The 20,995-nt window shown below is 39.2% G+C and overlaps 1 protein-coding gene across 8 annotated transcripts in view; it reads left to right on the top strand.

Moving 5' to 3' along the window:
* The window catches only part of TMTC1 (transmembrane O-mannosyltransferase targeting cadherins 1), a 263,389-nt gene that overhangs the window by 126,245 nt on the left and 116,149 nt on the right, over positions 1–20,995 (top strand). For 6 of the 8 annotated variants that reach the window (XM_019935766.3, XM_073788882.1, XM_073788881.1 and 3 more), the window contains one exon: positions 15,956–16,145. The exons of the other annotated variants lie outside the window; for them this stretch is intronic. In XM_019935766.3, the coding sequence (XP_019791325.1) occupies positions 15,956–16,145 (190 nt within the window). The remainder of the gene's footprint in view (positions 1–15,955; positions 16,146–20,995) is intronic. 8 annotated transcript variants of the gene reach the window in all.

The raw sequence follows: 20,995 nt of genomic DNA on the forward strand, positions 1-20,995 counted from the left end.
GAATAAGAAAAAACATGACCGTGGCATTCACTGTAATGTAGAACATTGTCTTACAAACCTAGAGGAATACAACTTTGGTTGACTTATTATTCACACTTACTGTATTTTACAACTCTGTCAACTTAGAATTTTATGTATAGAAATCTGACAGGTGTGATTATTTCTTTTCTCTCAAGTAGAAAATAAAATTTCAAATGTTAGTTTTATTGCCTTGCAAGACATTGGGCAAATTTGTATCTAATTCACCAGCCTCATTCCTTTTTATTTTTTCATGAACCATGAAAACTTGTTTTTCAAATTTAGTTTGTATATATCGACACATATATACTTATATGTTTCTTATATATATTCAATTTATATTTATATTTAATAACAGCTTGAGATATAATTTAAATGCATATAATTCATCTGTTTAACGTGTACAATTTAATGGTTTTTAGTATATTCACAGAGCCGTGCAGCTATCATCACAATCAAATTTAGAACACCTCCCCAAAAAGAAACCTCATATCCATTAGCAGCTGTTCCCTATTTCACCCCAGTCCCCCGGCCTTAGACAACCATTGACCTACTTTTTACCTCTATAGAATTACTTATTTTGGATATGTTATATCAATGGAATCATATGATGTGTGATCTTTAGTGACTGGCTTCTTTTACTTAGTAAACTGTGTTCAAGATTCATCGTGTCATAGCATACATATATTAATATTTATTTCTTTTTTATTCTGCAGTAGTATGCCATTTTATAGATACATCACTTTTTATTTTACCCTTTATCTGTTGATGGACGTTTGGGTTGTTTCCATGTAATGGAATGTTTTGGCTATTATGTATAATGCTGCTATGAACATTCATGTACAAGTTTTCGTTTGAATGTATGTTTTGATTTCTCTTGCATATGTACCAAGGAGTGGAATTGCCAGCTCATATATGTTAACTCTATATTTGACTTTTTTTTTTTTAGCACAAGGATGTTTATTTATTTTATTTTGTTTTATTTTTTTGGCTGCATTGGGTCTTCATTGCTGCGCACGGGCTTTCTCCAGTTGCAGCGAGCAGGGGCTTCTTTTGTTGCAGAGCATGGGCTCTAGGTACGTGTGCTTCACTAGCTGTGGTGCGTGGACTCAGTAGTTGTGGCGCATGGGCTTAGTTGTTCCAAAGCATGTGGGATCTTCCTGGACCAGGAATCGAACCCTTGTCCCCTGCATTGGCAGGCGGATTCCCAACCACTGTGCCACCAGGGAAGTCCCCTATATTTAACTTTTTGAGGAACTGCCAGACTGTTTACCAAAGCGGTTTTACCATTTTACATTTCTACCAGCAGTCTGTGAGGGCTCCAGTTTCTCCACATCCTCTTCAACACTTGTCTTCTTGACAGTCTTTTTGTTGTTGTTGTTTTAATTATAGCCATACAAGTGGGTGTGAAATGGCATCTTATTGTGGTTTTGATTTGCATTTCCCTGATGACTAATGATGTTGAGCATCTTTATATATATATATTAGCCATTTCTATATCTTCTTTGGAGAACTGTTCAGATCCTTTGTCCAGTTTTTAATTGGGTTATTTGTCTTTTTATTATTGAGTTATAATAGTTCTTTATACATTCTACATATGATATTTATATATTCTACATATATGATTTATGAACATTTTTATTACCTTTCTGTGGGTTATTTCACTTTCTTGATGGTGATCTTTGAGGCACAAAAGTTTTTAATTTTGATGAAATCCAATTTATCTGTTTTTTGGTTGTTGTTACTTATGCTTTTGCTGTTATATCTAAGAGGGTTTTGCCTAACTCAAATTCTCTTCTAAATTGGCTTTGTCAAATGTCTGATTCCCTTATTAATAAGTTATGTAAACTTTTAGTCTTCACTGTGTATTTGTACAGGGTTATGTTTTTAATATTTTTTAAATTGTACTTTGATACAGTTTATGTTAACAGCATTTCGGAGGCCATTTATAATTTGGCTTTTAATTTTTGTCCATTGGGCATGTTCAATCAACAAGATAGATCCATACAGAATTGGGGGAGGGGGTCATCATTATTCAGGATACGCTGGCAACAAGCCCTTAATATTCTACCTTTCCATTTTATTCCAAACATTCAGATTGTATTAACTGTCAGTAATTCTATGGGACTGATCAATAACTTTTTTTTTTTTTTTTTTTGCGGTACGCGGGCCTCTCACTGTTGTGGCCTCTCCCGTTGCGGAGCACAGGCTCCGGACGCACAGGCTCAGCGGCCATGGCTCACGGGCCCAGCTGCTCTGCAGCATGTGGGATCTTCCTGGACCGGGGCACGAACCCGTGTTCCCTGCATTGGCAGGCGGACTCTCGACCACTGCGCCACCAGGGAAGCCCAGATGAATAACTTTTTAAATCTGTAATTGAGATTTGTGTGGATCAACTGAATGACATGACATTGAATGATACATGTTTCTGCTTTTGACTTGAGAAGAAAAGTGTCATTAGAAGTTGAAGAACAGGGCTTCCCTGGTAGTACAGTGGTTAAGAATCTGCCTGCCAATGCAGGGGACATGGGTTCAAACCCTGGGACACGGGTTTGGGTCCAGGAGAATCCCACACGCCGCGAAGCAACTAAGCCCATGAGCCACAACTACTCAGCCTGCGCTCTAGAACCCATGGGCCACAACTACTGAAGCCTGTGCGCCTAGAGCCCGTGCTCTGCAACAAGAGAAGCCACCGCAATGAGAAGACTGGGCACCGCAACAAAGAGTAGCCCCTGCTCGCCACAACTAGAGAAAGCCTGTGCACAGCAACGAAGACCTAACGCAGCCGAAAATAAATAAAATAAAATAAATTAATTAAAACCCGAAAAAGAAGTTGAAGAACAGAAGAAGTGTTGTATTTTGATTGCACAACTTTTTCTCGACAAGCAAGTTGGAAAATTTTGCCCTCATATGTCCAAATCCCTCCCATCCCTTGTGGAATTTCTGTAGAAACAAGAGCTAGAAGTTTTCACCAGAGGTAGAAGGGAGTGAATGGAGACAAAAACCATGTACTAAAACAGACAAAAACCAAAACAAAACAGGTTAGCGATTTTGGAAATTTGAGATTGGAAAATTTTGAAATTGGATTTAAATGTAGAAAGGGGCTAGAGCCAAGTGTTGTGGATGGGTTTTGAGTAAGAATCCCAAATTAAAGATTAAACCAAGAACAGTTGCATGTTGGGGGAGGTGGAGGGTGAGGCTGAGGGCCAGAGTGATTGTCTAGATCTGTGGTGTCCACTACAAGAGCCACGAACCACATGAGGCTACCGGCTAGTGTGAACTGAGATGTGCTGTAAGTATAAATAAAGTACACACAGGATTTTTTTTTTTTTTTGATTTGATTTTTGGCTGCGTTGGGTTTTCATTGTTGCACGCGGGCTTTCTCTAGTTGCGGTGAGTGGGGGCTACTCTTCATTGTGGTGTGAGAGCTTCTCATTGCTGTGGCTTCTCTTTGTTGCGGAGCACGGGCTCTGGGCGCGTGGGCTTCAGTAGTTGCGGCACGCAGGCTCAGTAGTTGTGGCTCACGGGCTCTAGAGCGCAGGCTCAGTAGTTGTGGCTCACGGGCTTAGTTGCTCCATGGCACGTGGGATCTTACCAGACCAGGGCTCGAACCTGTGTCCCCTACGTTGGCAGGCGGATTCTTAACCACTGCGCCACCAGGGAAGTGCCTACACAGGATTTTGAAGACAAAATTCTGTAAGAATAAAAGAATCCAAAATACCTCATTAATACATTTATATTGATTATACCCCATAAATTATATACATGTTGAAATGATATTTTGAGTATATTCTTGAAACAAAATATATTATTAAATTAATTTACCGTGTTTCATTTTCCTCTCTTTAACATAGCTAATAAAACCTTGAAATTATGCATCCTTTTACTATATTTCTTGTGGCTAGCACTGGCCTAGAACAAGTGCTGGGGTTCTTGGCTTAGCTCTGGGAGAAGGACAGGGAGGTTGGAGGACTGGCTAGTGGAGCACACCCAGTGCGCTCTGCAGCCTTCCTCTGCCTCTGGTTTGGGTGGTTTTTTCTCGTCTGCCAACGTGTGTTTCACTCAGCTGATTCTGAATGGTGGAGGGACTTTATTGCACTCCATCTTTTGGTGTGACGACTAACTTAGTCCCACCTGAAAAAAGTGTCCTTTAGGAACCAAGACCATGGGTGCTCATGACACTTCTTATAAATGACCACCCAAAATTATGCCCTGACTGCAGCTGTCCCGGGCTTTATGATTTTACTCCAGCCAGATTGCCAAACCTGCATGTGTCTTGAAAACACTTGTGAATCGTGCTGAAACATCAGTGCTGGGGTCCAGTGCCCGAAGATTCTGCTTTGGTGGTTATGGTGGACTTGCATTTGAGGAGTCATGGAATAGGTCTGTGTGCAGCTTGTTCTGTCAGAGAATTGTCATTTAGCCCAGAATTTACTTCTTTCTATGTGTCTCCTTAGAAATGTGGTACCTTGACATTCAATTTTGGAAATCTTGGATAAAAAATAAAAACAAAAGTGGAGGTTAAGTATGGCTTCTGCATAGAGCTGGACCCTGCAGAAGGGATAACATTGTTTCCACTACTAAGGTGCCTGCCTGCTGTCTAGTAACTGGTTTTCTGCCTTAACCAGATTCTAAGAGAACGGAACATAAAGCAGTATATGCTTGACCGAAGAAGTATTGCCTTTCTAATATTAAAAATGGTTGTCTTTCAAATCCAGGATATAGATAAAATAGGATTTTTCAGTGAATGTAAGGCCTCCTATCAGCATCATGTTTTTTCATGAGATGTGGTCCTGGATAAGCAGATGGAATATATCTTCTTAAGCAGATAGATGTGTTTCTGCTGTTCAGCTATCCAGACAAAGTCTTGTATTACTTGTTGGAAGACATCAAGGTATGAAATAATGAGATTAAGATAGAACTCAACATTCTCCTTCTAAAGAAGCTTCTTTTTCTGTCTCCATTTTCAGCTGATAATTTCAAACAGGCACAAAACTTTAGGTTTTGATTGTTACAGCCTTAGGGCACTATGTCTTAGTAATGTTTATAGCCCTTAAAGCCCCTAACATGGGGGCTATCTTATAACATAACGTATCACTGAACAAACTGAATGAAAATTTAAATTATTTTTTAAAACAAACAAAACCACCCTGTGCTTAAAGAGAGTTGAGCAAAAGTCGCTGCTTTGTTTTCGCTTCAGCAACTAGCAGGGCCTTCACACATGAAATGAAACTGAAGTTATTCTGATTTTTAAAGCAGTGGTCACCAAACTAGAGTGAATATCAGAGTCACCCTGGGAAGTATGCTAAAAATAAGATTTTCTGATTCAGGTTGGAGAAATTCTGATTGAATGGGTCACAAGGTTGGGTGAGAGATTCTGTATCTGATCAGCAGCCTAATTGTTTTGGGGGGGAGGAGGAGGTGTTACCCTTTCTGAAATCCTCAGGTATGAACTGTGTCCTCTGTAGCTGAAGAGTGCTCTACAAGGTGTGTGTTGTCCCCATCGTGTATTTTGTATCATGTTCTTAGAAACATAGCTTGGGGATGAAGGAGATGGTCAAGGTCACTGAGTGTAGTTTCCCAAACTGAAAGGACACTATGTAATAGTGATTCCTCTAATTGTCTTAGACCCCTGGAATGAAGGGAAAAAAAACGAAGAAGAAAGAGGAGGGAGTCAGAAGAGGGAGACTGTGGTGGTAGCAAATTCTACCTGTGGACTACGGAGCAGTGCTGGGAAAGGCTGGTCTGGATCACTTTACTGCTTGAAGAAAATATAGAATGCTTTAAATCTACTTACTGTGTTTCTATTAGAATCTTAAATCCATGAGAAGCTGATAAAAATTAGAGACGATTCTTTTATTTTTGCTAACAATGGAACATAAAGGCAAAACTTGCTTTTCATAATGAATAAAATGCCAAACCCAAGCTTTTAATTTGATTCTACTTCTTGCCGTATGATGCTCTAACAAATATTTCCATCAGTGCAGTCATCTGTTTACTGTGTTGGAGAGGTGACTACACGCTGGTTTTAAGTTTGTCAGCCCTGCTTCGACTAAAATTTAAAGGTTTGTTGTGTGTTTTTTTTTTTTTTTTTTTGGTATAAAAGGTCAAGTTCATCCAGGTTGCACTGTTCAAGGAATAAGTCAGAATCTCAGGCAGGTGTTTCTCCATGAAATACCAGTATTTGACCCATCATATTTCCTTTCTACATTGTATGAGGAGCCAGAAAACCCTGTCTTGTATGCAGGGTCTCCTATGGGTCTCTTGCGGGGCATTGAACAAGTCTGCCTCTCTAAGGCTGTTTCCCTTGCTGCAAGAAGGGTAGGGACTGAGTTGGGATCAGGTAATCCCTATATGCAAATACTTTGTAAGCTAGAAAATGCTGTACATGCCTAAGGGATGTTCAGTGTTGTTGGATGTAGTTCATTAATAGACCACCGGGATTCTGTGTGGAATCTGGAACCTGCGCCTGAGGTATATATGGTCAGCAGTTGGTATGTTTGCTCAGTGGAAGTTACACCTGAACGTTGGTTTGAAATAAAGCTGTTAAATGCTTTATAGAGAGAAACAGACTCTAGGTAAGAAATGAACCTAGTATTTATTTTGCAGAAAGAATTATTTACCTTTTTAGAGATAAATGGGTAAGAAGTTGCTGCTGGAAGTCTTAGATGTTGAAATTCATATTTTCTGCTCTGAGGAGACTGTCTCTGTTAATAAGATAACTGTATTAATGGTGCATTTAAAAGGTCAAAGAGACTTAATGGCATTTCAGATTCACTTTATAGTTTATCCATGGTAACAAGAATTCTCATTTGAACTATTATTCATTGCAGTTTAATGCAAAATAAGAAAAAGTAAGCTTGGCATAGCTTTATAAGGATGCTCTGTGACATGCGAGGGGAGTGAGTGCCTTTACTCAGACACTTCTCATTACTAGATGGTGTCCCAGTAGCCAGCGTTACACAAGGTGCTGAGGGGACTACACAAGGGCAGAATCTTCAGTCTGTGCCCTTTAGCTACAAGTGTGGACAACTGGAAGTCTAGCAGTTATCTTTTATGGGACTAGAAAAATATATAGTTGCCTCAGGCCAAGATAAAAGTATCTAATTTAAAGATTTTTAGGCATTATTTTACTATCAGGTTAATTTCTGAAAACCTATCTACTTAAAGAGCTGTGTGCTGGGGAAATAACTATAAATAAATAAGACTCAACCCTGTCCCCGAGGAGCTTCTGTTTTAGTGGGAAGACAGGCACATCATCAACGGGAAGTTACAGGGCAGTGTGTAAGCCCCGAGGCTGTGGGAGCTCATATAGGGGACTCCAGCCTGGCCTGGGGGTGGGGGGGAGTGGTAACAGGGAAAGCCTGTCAGAAGAAGTGACACCTTTGTTGGGACCTGAAGAATCAGGAATTGGAGTTTGGCCAACCTGTGAGAGTTGATTCCGAAAGATGAGGTGAGCCAGTCAGGTGCTGCTCTCAGGAGTTTGAAACCTAAGAATGAGGCTGTGAAGACTGAAGTGACAGGTGTGTGGAGGCAGGAGGAAAGGAGGGCTGGGCAGCCCTGACGACCATGCTCCAGCCTCAGTCATGAGAAGCATGACTAAGGAGCCCCCGAGCAGAGGGAGGAGATGAAGCAAAGGCTCAGAGAAGCAGAGCAGCCGTGAAGAAGGCCCGTGGCCTAGAGAGAAGCCTACCTTTCTTGTAGCTGCTTGGTTCTGGTTCCTAAGAAGTCTGGTTTTGCTCTTAATTTCCTGTCCTCTGATTCTTACGGGAATTTAAAAAATAACTCTCCCTTTAACTTGTTTGATTAGACCATTGGTCCTCATAATCTGGAAGAACTTTAAAAACAAAACACAATGAGAAACTGGCTGGAGAGTCCCTTGGATCTCTTTTCCTGTTTCATGAGTAGTTGGAAATGGTCTTGCCATCTCTGTTCCCAGGTGCTAGAGCATCAAGTATCAGTGTTCAGTGCTACTTACGGGCCTTTGCCCATGGATGGAATGTCCCAAGGGCAGGCCTCAGCACTTGTCTGGCACCTTCTACTCTGTTTCCACCAAGGAGCTAAGGGATGAGGGCCGTAGACAAGCTTCTCCACCAGCCATTCAGCTGGGTTCACCTTGTAGCTTTCTGCCCCAGCCCTGTGTGCTGGGGATCAGGGCCTGCTTCCAGTCATCCCATCCTTGCCTATAAATTGTTTTCCCTGATTTTCTTTTCTTTTGTGTCACCTGTTTTTGTTCCACATTACCCATTGGGACATTCATCCATGTTGTTGTATTCATTCTCATTGCTGAATGGATTTCCATTCAATGAATATACAATGTATGTATCAATTTTTATCGTAGATGGACATCTGGGTTGTTTCCAGTTTGGGGTGTTAATAGTAGTGCTGCCCGTGACATAGAAACAACCTAAATGTCCACCGACAGAGGAGTACATAAAGAAGATGCAGTGTGTGTGTGAGAGTGTGTGTGTGTGTATATATAAACACAATGGAATACTACTCAGCCATAAAAAGAATGAAATAATGCCGTTTGCAGCAACATGGATGGACCTAGAGATTATCGTACTAAGTGAAGTAAGTCAAACAGAGAAAGACAAATATCATATGATATCACTTACATGTGGAATCTAAAAAAATGGTACAAATAAACTTATTTACAAAACAGAAATAGACTCACAGACATAGTGAACAAACTTATGGTTACCAAAGGGGAAAGGGGGGGGAGGGATAAATTGGGAATTTGGGATTAACAGATACACACTACTATGTATAAAATAGATAAAAAACAAAGACCCACTGTATAGCACAGGGAACTATTTTCAATACCTGTACTAAACCATATTGGAAAAGAATCTGAAAAAGAATATAAATGTATATATATATATACACACATACATACACACATATATAACTAAATCAGTTTGATGTACACCTGAACCATTGTGAATCAACTTACTTCAATAAACATTTAAAAAACTAATAGTGCTGCTATGAACAATCTTGTAAATGTCTTTTGGTTAACATATGTGTGCAGCACTGTTGGGTAGGAACTTAGGAGTAGAATTGCTACATCATGAAGTATGCATTTATTCTACTTTCATGAAACTGCCTGAACTTCTCCAACATGGTTTAATCAATTCACAGGAATGTTTCAAAGTTCCGGTTTCTCCACATCCTCACCAACATTCGACATAATATTTTTCATTTTAGACATTTTAGCAGGAGTCATCTTATCATTTGTATATTATACATTTTTAATCCTGTACTCTAATTTACCCATATTTTTAACTGTCCTCAGAAAGTGTCACGTTCGTTTACAATTTGAAGCCATTTTTGTTTGGGGCTCCTGCCTGGATTCTCTATCTGCCATCTTTCCACCTATTTAAATTCTGCATAGATTCTGGGAGGGCATTTCTTAATCCTCTGTTTTTCATTAATCTGTCACTTCTTAGAACTCCATTGAAATTTGGTGTCTATATTTCACTATTACCCAACCATGTAATATGTGCATGTCTTCTCACCACCGATGCTATGAAAATGTCCTTGTGGAAGATGACGGCTAGCTCTGATTACCCTTCAGCACCTGTAAAAGTGCACAGAGTAAGTGTTCAACATTTATTGAGTTCACGTCAGGGTCTCCTGTTCATTGAGAACTTAGTTCAGTAAATGGCTTTCTTTGGCTAGTCCCAGGGAAGGTTATAAGGAGAAGATGCTGATGATGACAATAAGCAGGTTATGCCTACAAAGGCCTGTCATTATTACAGTGAAACTATGGAGATCCTTTTTTTTTTTTTTTTTTATTGGCAGTACGCGGGCCTCTCACTGTTGCAGCCTCTCTCGTTGCGGAGCACAGGCTCCAGATGCACAGGCTCAGTGGCCATGGCTCACGGGCCCAGCTGCTCCACAGCATGTGAGATCTTCCCGGACCGGGGCACGAACCCGTGTCCCCTGCATCGGCAGGCGGACTCTCAACCACTGCGCCACCAGGGAAGCCCACGGAGATCCTTTTGAAGCATCAATGGAATACAGGAGTTGTGAGGATAAAAATAAGGGAGAGCCTAGGGAGGGGCAGGACAGATCACCAAACCCAGTGGACAGAGGTAGAGTCAGGGTGAGGTGGGGTGCTCCACTCTGGAGGTACCGTGGCTATTTTGACACTGTTAGCCAGTGCCCTTCCCAAGAGGATGCAGTGTGTATACAGTGGACCCAGTGTCCCGTATTTATGAAATGGTGGAGGATTTTGTAGATGAAAAAGAAAGAAGGATCTTTTGAGCAGAAACATTTCTATATAAAACAAGCAAGTACTGCATGTTTCTGCTTGCAGTGCATGGTTTTTTCATATGTACCTATCATAGGCATCTTTATGTTAGGCTCATGTTATTTCTTAGCCAAAAAGGTTTTTTCAAAGACAACAGAATTTATGTATATTTTAGCAGTTAAAGCACTCTAATATTTTTCTTGATAAAAATGAAGATTTAGGGCTTCCCTTGTGGCGCAGTGGTTGAGAGTCTGCCTGCCGATGCAAGGGACACGGGTTCGTGCCCCGGTCCGGGAAGATCCCACATGCTGCGAGCGGCTGGGCCCGTGAGCCATGGCCGCTGAGCCTGTGCATCCGGAGCCTGTGCTCCACAACGGGAGAGGCCACAACAGTGAGAGGCCCGCGTACCGCAAAAAAAAAAAGAAGAAGATTTAGATTTAAAGAGTGCCACACTATTTACAATAGCCAGGACATGAAAGCAACCTAAATGTCCATCGACAGATGAATGGATAAAGAAGATGTGGCACATATATACAATGGAATATTACTCAGCCATAAAATGGAATGAAATTGAGTTATTTGTAGTGAGCTGGATGGACCTAGAGTCTGTCATACAGAGTGAAGTAAGTCAGAAAGAGGAAAACAAATACCTTATGCTAATGCATATATATGGAATCTAGAAAACTGATACTGATGAACCTAGTGGCAGGGCAGGAATAAAGACACATACGTAGAGAATGAACTTGAGGACACAGGGTGGGAAGAGGAGGCTGGGACGAAGTGAGAGAGTGGCATGGACATATACACACTACCAAATGTAAAACAGCTAGCTAGTGGGAAGCAGCCGCATAGCACAGGGAGATCAGCTCTGGGCTTTGTGACCACCTAGAGGGGTGGGATAGGGAGGGTGGGAGGGAGTCTCAAGACGGAGGGGATATGGGGGTATATGTATACATATAGCTGATTCACTTTGTTGTACATCAGAAACTAACACAACATTGTAAAGCAATCATACTTCAAAAAAGATGTTAAAAAAAAAAGGGCCACAGTTTGATTAGGTGCCATTTGATGCCAGTTCCCCACCGGCCTCATTTTCCCTTTCATGTATTTCATGCTGAAACCTCTTCATTCATTCCTGGATTATGAATGAAAATACATCACTAAGTTGTTTAAGCTGAATTCCCGGCTTTTTGTGCTGTATATTCCATTTTGTTGCCAGATATTCTAGTGGCTTTCCTCCTGTTAGCAGAATTCATGGTAGAAAATTGGTAAATAATTCATTTTATTTTTGCCCCTGCTTTAAAAAAGAAAACCCAGTGGGACAGAGATACTCAAAGATTGTTTTATTTCTGAAATTTTTGCAGAAATAAGCAAGATGATTAGTTTGAAATGTAATTCATAGTCAATGAGTTAAAAAGAAATACATCAGTTGCTGATTACAGCTAGCTCAACTAGCCCTCTCAAATGTAATTAGCTTTCGGGGTGATTCCAAGTGGCTTCTTTGTGCTTAAATTTGCAAAAATTTTCCAATGCTGTTTCAGTATTTCAAATAGTATTTAAGGAGTTTACTTGCAACATTTATCTGAGTTCATATGCACAAAAGGTAGGTGTATATTTCTGAGCTAATGGAGATAATATATATATATTAAAAAGGGCAATTCCACTCCTGGCTATATATCACAAAAAAACCCAAAAAACACTACGTTGAGAAGATACATGCACCCCAGTGTTCCTAGTAATAGTATTTACAGTACAAGATATGGAAGCAACCTAAGTGTCCATCAACAGGTGAATGGATAAAGATTCTGTGGTATATACATACAATGGAATATTACTCAGTCTCATAAAAAAGAACAAAATTTTGCCATTTGTGACAACTTAGATGGACCTGGAGGGTATTATGCTTAGTGAAATAAGTCAGACAGAGAAAGACAAATACTGTATATCATCACTTATATGTGAAATCTAAAAAATAAAACAAACAAATGAGTATAACAAAACAGACTCACATACAGCACAAACTAATGGTTATGAAAAGGGAAGGGGTGGGGCAATTTAGGGGTGAGGAATTAAGAGGTACAAACTACTGTGTATAAGTAAGCTACGAGGATACATTGTACAGCAGAGGGAATATAGCCAATATTTTGTAATAACTTTAAATGGAGCATAATCTATAAAAATTTTAAATCACTATGTTGTACGCCTGAAACTAATATAATATTATAAATCACCGATACCTCAACAAAAATAAAGGAGGGTTAGTTAAGTTAATAGTGTTGGGTTAAGTTAATAGTTTTGACCTTTCTAGTGTTATAGGAAGGTGAAGTTTTAGTTCTGTGGTTTACTTTTCTTTTTTGACCTACTTTGCTTATAATCTGTGTAAAAAGTCACAACTGAGCATTTAAAAAAATATGTAAGTAACTACGTTGAGACTGTAACTTTTAAAAAATGTTATTCTTGATATTTGGTTTTTGTCAGTATGGTATTGCAAGTCTAGAAAATATAAGAGACTGAATGAAGACAACTTGCAGGGCAAGTTCAAAATGTGAACTGAACATTAAAAGTTTCTGCATGGTGTTTGCAGCTGTTCCATGGTCAAGCTGCAGCCAGACTTAAGAAAGCATTCCTGTTGCAATTCTGTTGCCTTTATCACTACTTAAAAATTGTTTTATTATGAAAAATATTAAATATGTACAAGAGTGGAGAAAACGGCATAAAGAATCCCCACCTACCCTTTATCCAGTTTTCCCAGTCATAGTTCATGGCCAATCTTGTTTCATTCATACTTCCACCCGGTTCTTCCGCGTCGCTTCAATCCATCATTTTGAAGCAAATCCCAGACATAATCTCATTTCAAATGGGTATATTTTCGTATGTATTTCTGAAATACAAGGGCCCTTAAAGACTTAGAACCACAATACTGTTATCATGCTTTAGAAATTAACAGTGATTCTCTATTATCATATATCCAATCAGCGTTTCATTTTTTCTGTCTCATAAGCAGTTCTTTTTAATAGCAGTTTGTTTGAATTAGCAGCTAAACAAAACCTGCACTTTGTTTGATATGTCTCTTAAGTCTCTTAATTTTTAGGTGCCCTCTCCCCTTTTTTACCCCTCCCATTGCAATGTATTTGTTGAAGAAACTGCCGTCATTTTTTCCGTGGAATTCGTAACATTCTGGATTTAGCGTATTGCCTCCCTGTGGTATTATTTAACATGTTCTGGTGTTTTCTGTATTTGATGTAAACTGGTAATAAAGTGCTTGGTTAGATTCAAGTTTAATTTTCTTTTTTATTTGACAAGACTGCTTCAAATACAAAAGCAGCCCATCAGCTTTTTGTGTATATCCATCAGGAATTAGTCTCCCTTTCTGTGATGTTAAAATTGATTAGTAAGTTCTAGGCACCTGATTTAGCCTGATCCATCCATGATAAAATACCCCATCAGCTTTTCACCTCATAATTTCAGCAGCCGTTTATGGTCATTGCCTAGATCTATTATAGCAAGAAGGAGAGATACTATTTTTTAAAGTAATTCCTAAGAGTTGGGATGTAACCGAGTGACATAGCTGTGTGTGACTCTCCTGCTAGGTTTGGTGGTTGAACATTCTCCCTTTAAAGCCAAGTCATGAAGAATCTTTACTGAGCTAAGAAGTATATAGCATGAGCTTAGAAGCTCTGTGAAAAGAAGAAGCCCTAAGTGACCCAGTCATCATTCTGTGGAGTTGGCATTCTCACGAGGCAGTTTCACAGGCCCAAACCTAAGAGGGATAAGATGACTTGTTTTTATCTTTGATAAATAACAAAGCTTGGACTTCATCAAACTTTCAGTATATACTGCACTATCTGTACATTCATATTTTATTTAAAATAACAACAGGGAGGGGAGTGTTGAGAAATACCATTGAAATATCTGACCCATTTCTCTGTTGGGGTTTGAGAGCAAAGGCAGTGAAGAATCCCCATCCCTGAGCCTTTCCTGATCATTGCTAATGATTTCTCCACGGCCAACCTTGGAGGAAGAGGAGGAAAGGGAAGGAGATAGATTGGAAAGGGCTAGGAGGGGTGTTCTAAACCAGAGCTGCTTACTGAGAGGAATTCAGGGTGAATTGACTCTTACCATTGGAAAGTAGCCTAGAAATTATCTGCTCCAACTTCTTTGCGCATCCAAGGTTTCCTCCGAAAGGATCTGGCGATGAGGGAGCTCTTCTCTTCACGTTCTGAACCCTCATGGCACTCATCTCCTTCTGCCTCTTTAATTCTGCGTATCTTATTTTCACTATTGGATTTTACATTCCTTGGGGGCAAGGGATTTATCTATTTCTCTGGTTTAGTCCCATGTAGAGTGTCAAAGATAAACACAGCTGGACATTAGTTAGAGCAATAAGAACACACTTTATTCAGTAACTACTGGCAGTTCAGGAAAGAGCTGAGCTCCATTCTGATTTGCGCAGGGTTGACTGGGTATTTTAAAGAGAGAATGGGAGGGGCGGCAAAAGGGGCTCGGCAGAGTCAGAGAAGTAAGAAATTACAAAGGATTGATCGTCTAAGTGCCTTTAGGCTGTGTCGCTGGCTGGCAGTTATCAGAGTTAGGATTCTGTCCTCCCACAGGCCCCTTCCTCTGATGATTACATTTTAAAGGAATGACTCTCAGGTCCTTGAGAAAGACAGTTCTGAGTTGTAAGAGGTACATATTCCCAACTGTAAGTCCTTTGTAGTAAGTGCTCTAAGAAAGGGAGGTCAGGGGCCTTTTTGTCAGGGATTAACTAGAAAAAGGTAAATTCTCCTGGCAATGATGATCTTTCTCAGGCAGGCATTTTAGTGGAGGGGCTGGGGTCATCCCAGGAACATGGCCTTATGCTGCTAAAAGCCATACTAGAGTTTGGCCATCCCCTAGTGCAGAGGTTTGGATGGAGTTTGTTATATGCTGAAAGTTCTGCAGTTTTCAAGGGTCTAGAACACAAGTTAAAGAATTTGTGTTTACTGAACAGATTTAAGTAAATTTAGTTTCTTCTACGCTGAAAGGAAGGGGGTCAGTTAGAATGCCTTAGTGCCTAGACACAGCCAGGAAACAGGAGTAACATCCCCATTCATAAATTTCCTTCCCTAGGTCCACCTGGCTATTCTTATTATCAAGGACAGCTGTTAACTTCCCTCCTCTTAAAGGCTAGCCTCTCAATTTGTAAGAGACTTTATCTCCTTACCACAGATATTTTTATTTTTTTGAAATAGTTCCAAATGGATCAATCTATTATAAAATGGTTAATATTTTCATATCTACTGCGGGATTTGGGGCACTATTAAAAAGGGACAGGTCAAATGTCTCTTACCCAGGGAATAGTACCCAATAGGGCAGCATTTCATGTCATATGCTTTCATCTATACCATTTATCTCAGTTGCTATGTATTTATTTATGATAATTTTTAGATATAGGTCATGGAAACTCTGTCTTATTCATCACTGAAAGGCCAGCACTTACCACAGTGACTAGCAGCTATTAAATAGATTCCAAAATGATCAACTTAATGACTAAATGAATGAATGACTTCCCATCTTACCTTGTCTTTTCTATAACATTGATAGTATAGAAGTGCTATTTAATAGAAACATGGTGAATGAATGTTTGCAAAATGTCATGGATCTCGAGTTATGTTTCAGTGACTCTTCTTCTCTTTGTAGATTCCTTACCTATTCCTACCTCTTGGCCTTCAACGTGTGGCTTCTGCTTGCACCTGTTACCCTGTGCTATGACTGGCAGGTGGGCAGTATTCCTCTGGTAGAGACCATATGGGACACGCGGAACTTAGCCACCATCCTTCTGGCAGTTGTGATGGCCTTACTGAGCCTTCATTGTTTAGCAGCCGTCAAGGTAATTTTCTTAAGATTCAAATGAATTCTACATTTCAAGAGAGATACTCTATACTCTAACTTTTTTTTTTTTGCAAGGGGGTGTGGGTCTAAATTGAATTTACTCATTCATCTAAAAAACTTTGTGTATTTAAAATTTTTCCAGAAAGGTAATATATATTTTAAAGATCTTATCGGGGTTAATCGACCAAGGTTACAATGTTTGCAAATGAGAAATTTTTTTCTTGCAGTGTTTGACTCATTTTTGACCTAATTCATTTGATTTCATGTAATGATAAATGAGATAATGATAACATGTTCATAAGTGCTTAAATATGGTTAAGATTCTGCTTACACTAATAAATGCCTGCCTGAGTTGGCTGGGTGATTCTCACTTCAAAAAAAGAGATAATAGTACAAAACTTTATTAAAAGTTTTAATATTGGGAACTTGGAAAAATATTGGAACGTGGAAAAAATTATTAAATGTAACCATTTCAAAAATGATCAAAGACAGCAAAGAACTTGAAAATATTTACTTATTAAAAACTGCTACTGCCTTGTATAAGATGCTTCTTGCCTGAGAATATTCCCATCCCCCCAGATCTAGTGTTAAAAACTCACAGGTTGGGCTTCCCTGGTGGCGCAGTGGTTGAGAGTACGCCTGCCGATGCAGTGGACACGGGTTCGTGCCCCGGTCCGGGAAGATCCCACATGCCGCGGAGCGGCTGGGCCTGTGAGCCATGGCCGTTGAGCCTGCCCGTCCGGCACCTGTGCTCCGCAACGGGAGAGGCCACAACAGTGAGAGGCCCGCATACCGCAAAAAAACAAAAACAAAAACAAAAAAACCTCACAGATTTACTGGCTGGAGGTGGCTGATTTGGTTTGGGAGAGTAGCAGAGCAGCTAGCAATTTAAGGGGTAGATTTTGGAAGCAAGAGAGCTGTACAAGGGCTGAGATAATAACACTCTCCGTGCATTCACGGATGAATGAGAAAACAACATGTGCACGTGGGACATCCTAGAAAGCGCGAGCAAAACTGAAAGCCTGGGGAGACTTACTTATTTGCTGCAAATTTGAATGAATTCTTCAACACAAGTGCAGGTTGGGCGGCAGAGGGTGGAAGCTTCACTGGCTTTAGTTGTCTGTATATAACCTCTGTTGAAATCATTGGCTGATCACAAAGCTATGCAAGAACTAGAGAGATTCCCCAGAGATCCAGGCAAAAGAAAGAAAGAAACAAATAAAATCCCACTGAGCAAAAATTTCAGCTCTCTACATAAAAAGAGATTTTTCAGTTTGAATCCAGGCAAGTTTATCATATATTAAAACAGGAAACCATCAAATTTCAGAAGAACAAAATAGAATAGAGAGGGCTTCCCTGGTGGCGCAGTGGTTGAGAGTCTGCCTGCCGATGCAGGGGATGCGGGTTCCTGCCCCGGTCCGGGAAGATCCCACATGCCACAGCAGCTGGGCCCGTGAGCCGTGGCCACTGAGCCTGTGCGTCCAGAGTCTGTGCTCCTCAACAGGAGAGGCCACAGCATTGAGAGGCCCGCATACCACAAAAGAAAAAAAAAAAAACATTAGAATAGAGAGTCACTATGGTGTATGACACACAATGCTGGGTTTTTAATTAGATTACTGGACATGTAAAGAAATAGGTGACCTAAAGTCAGGAAAAAATAGTCAGTAGAAAATGGAATAGAATTCACATTCCAAAGATAAACTCACATTTACAAGCTTAACTGATTTTTAACAAAGTTACCAATGTAATTCAATGGGGAAATATAAGATACTGTAATAACGAATTATCTGTAAGGGAAAAATGAGAACATTAACCCTTAACTCATACTATACCCTTAGAAAGTATTTCTAAGTGGATCATAGTCCTAAACAAAAGAGTTAAATAACACCAAAAATTCTAAAAGGAAATAGAAAATCTTTGTGAACTTGTGTTAAGCAAAGAGTTCTTAGGATACATAAAGTGCAAATTATGAAAGAAAATGTTGATAAACTGGACATCATCAGGATTAAAAACTCTGTTCCTCAAAAGATAACGTTAATTAAATCAAATGGCAAGCTACAAATCGGGAGAAAATATTTGCAAAACATATAGCTACAAAGGACTTGTATCTCGGATATTTAAAGAGCTCTTAAAATTCAATAATTAGAAGGCAACTCATTAAAAATGGACAAAAGATTCAAATAGACACTTCACAAAAGAAGATATACAAAGGGTAATAAGTACATGAAAAGTTGCTCAGCATCATTAGTCATTAGGGAAACTCAAAACCACAAAAAAGAACCACTATACACTCTCTAGAATGACTGTGATTAAAAAGGTTCACAATAGTAAGTGTTGGCTAAGAATGTGGAGCAACTGGAAGCCTCATACATGACTGGTGAGAATGAAAAATGGGTCAGCCACTTCGGAAAAATTCAGCAGTTTTGTAAGAAGTTAAACATAAAAATAAGCAATTCTGCTTCCCAGTATCTACTGAAGAGAGATGGAAACTTATGTCCATACAAGAGTCTTACAAGTAAATATTCATAGCAGCTTTATTTATACTAGTTGAAAAATAAAGATCGTCTAGTGACCTCACCTTGGGAATGGATAAACTTAATGTGGTAAATTATTGAAAAATGTAAAGGAACAAATAATTTACTGACACATAAAACAACAAAAATGAACCTCAAATACTTACCAAGTGAAAGAAACCAGGCATTTAAGATCAAATACTGCATAATTCCATTCATATGAAATGTCTGTCATTATAATTCTGCCTTTTCTAGAATTTTATATGGCTAGAAAAGGCAGAATTTTAATGACAGAAAACCTGAGGTTGGGAATTGACTGTAAAAAAGACTTGAAGGAACTTTTGGGGGTGTGAAATGTCTAAAATTTGATTGTGGTTTTAGTTGCTGGATTATATGTACATTTACCAAAACTCATCAGAATATACACATAAAATGGGTGAATGCTATTGTATGTGAATGGTATCTCAACAAAGGTGTGTTTTAAAAAAAGATTAAAATGTTACAAATAGATTAAAGGCTAGAATGAATACAGAACTTAAAGTAGAATATAAAACACAATATGTGATCCTGAAAATCTGATGAAAAATATTTTTGTTTTTTTATTTGAGGTGAAATTTGCATAACATACAATTAACCATTCCAAAGTGTACAATTTAGTGGCACTAGTGTGTTCACAATGTTGTTTACTTACCTGTTCTATTTCAGAGCTCTTTCATAATTTCGTTAAAAACACACTCTCCCTACCCCATCCCCTGGTAACCTCTGATCTGCTTTCTGTCTCTATGGAGTTGCCTATTCTGGATATAAAATAAATTATACAGTAATTACAGTAATACAATATGTGACCTTTTGTGTCTGACTTCTTTTACTTTGCATAGTATTTTTGAAGTTCATCCAAAGTTGTACTGTATATCAATACTCTGTTCCTTTTTTGACTGAGTAATATTTCATTGGATATATACCACAGTTGGTTTATGCATTCATCTGTTGATAGACATTACGGCTGTTTCCACCTTTTGGCTAGTACGAATAATGCTACTATACACATTGGTGTACAAGTTTCTGTGTTGGACATACTTTTTCATTTCTCTTAGGTATATACCTAGGAGTGAAATTGCTGGGTCACATGGTAATTCTGTTTAACTTTTTGAGGAACTGTTTTTCACAGTGGATGCACCCTTTTATTTTTCCACCAGGAAAGTACGGGGGTTCCTATTTCTCTACATCTTTGCCAATGTTTGTTATTTTGTATTATTTTATTTAAAGCTGTTCTGGTGGGCATGAAGAGGTATCTCACTGTGGTTTTGATGTGCATTTCCTTAATGACCAGTGATGAACATCTTTTCATGTGCCTTTTGGCCATTTGTGTATTTTCTTTGGAGAAATGTCTATTCGGGTCCTTTGGTCATTTTAACAAGGTGTTTTTTTTATTTGTTTGTTTTTTATAAATTTATTTATTTATTTATTTTTGGCTGCATTGGGTCTTTGTTGCTGCACGTGGGCTTCCTCTAGCTGTGGCAAGTGGGGGCTACTCTTCGTTGCGGTACGCAGGCTTCTCACTGCGGGGGCTTCTCTTGTTGCGGAGCACAGCCTCTAGGCGCACGGGCTTCAGTAGTTGTGGCACATTGGCTCAGTAGTGTGGTTCGTGGGCTTAGATGCTCCATGGCATGTGGGATCTTCCCGGACCAGGGCTCGAACCCGTGTCCCCTGCATTAGCAGGCGGATTCTTAACCACTGCGCCACGAGGGAAGCCCCTCTGGTCATTTTTTTTAATTGGGTTGTCTTTTTGTTGTTGAATTGTAAGAGTTCAGGATATTAAATTTCCAACAGATAGATGATTTGGAAATATTTTCTCCCATTCTTTAAATTGTAATTTCACATTCTTGATAATGTCCTTTAATGCAAAAAAGTTTTTAATGAAGTCTAATTTATTGTTTTCTTTTGTTATTCATTGCTTTTGGTGTCAAATCTAAGACTCCATCGTCACATTCGAGGTCACAAAGATTTCCCACTCAGTTTTCTTCTAAGAGTTTTATAGTTTTAGCTCTGATGTTTAGGTTATTGATCCATTTTGACTTAATTTTTATATGAGCACAGATTTCATCTTCTCGGTAAGGGCTACCATAACTACCCTATTTCAAATGCAATCACATACCCTCTGCTCCACATCTTACCTCCCTTTCACTTAACTTTTTCTTCACTATACTTCCAGTTTCTAAGATGCTATATAATTTTGTCACTTTATGTAATGTCTATTTCCTCCAACTAGAGCATAAACCCCACGAGGACAGAGATTATTTTCTGTTTTGTTCAATGCCATATTTCTAACACCAAG

Source organism: Tursiops truncatus, chromosome 11 (assembly GCF_011762595.2).
Source record: "Tursiops truncatus isolate mTurTru1 chromosome 11, mTurTru1.mat.Y, whole genome shotgun sequence".
NCBI lineage: Eukaryota > Metazoa > Chordata > Mammalia > Artiodactyla > Delphinidae > Tursiops > Tursiops truncatus.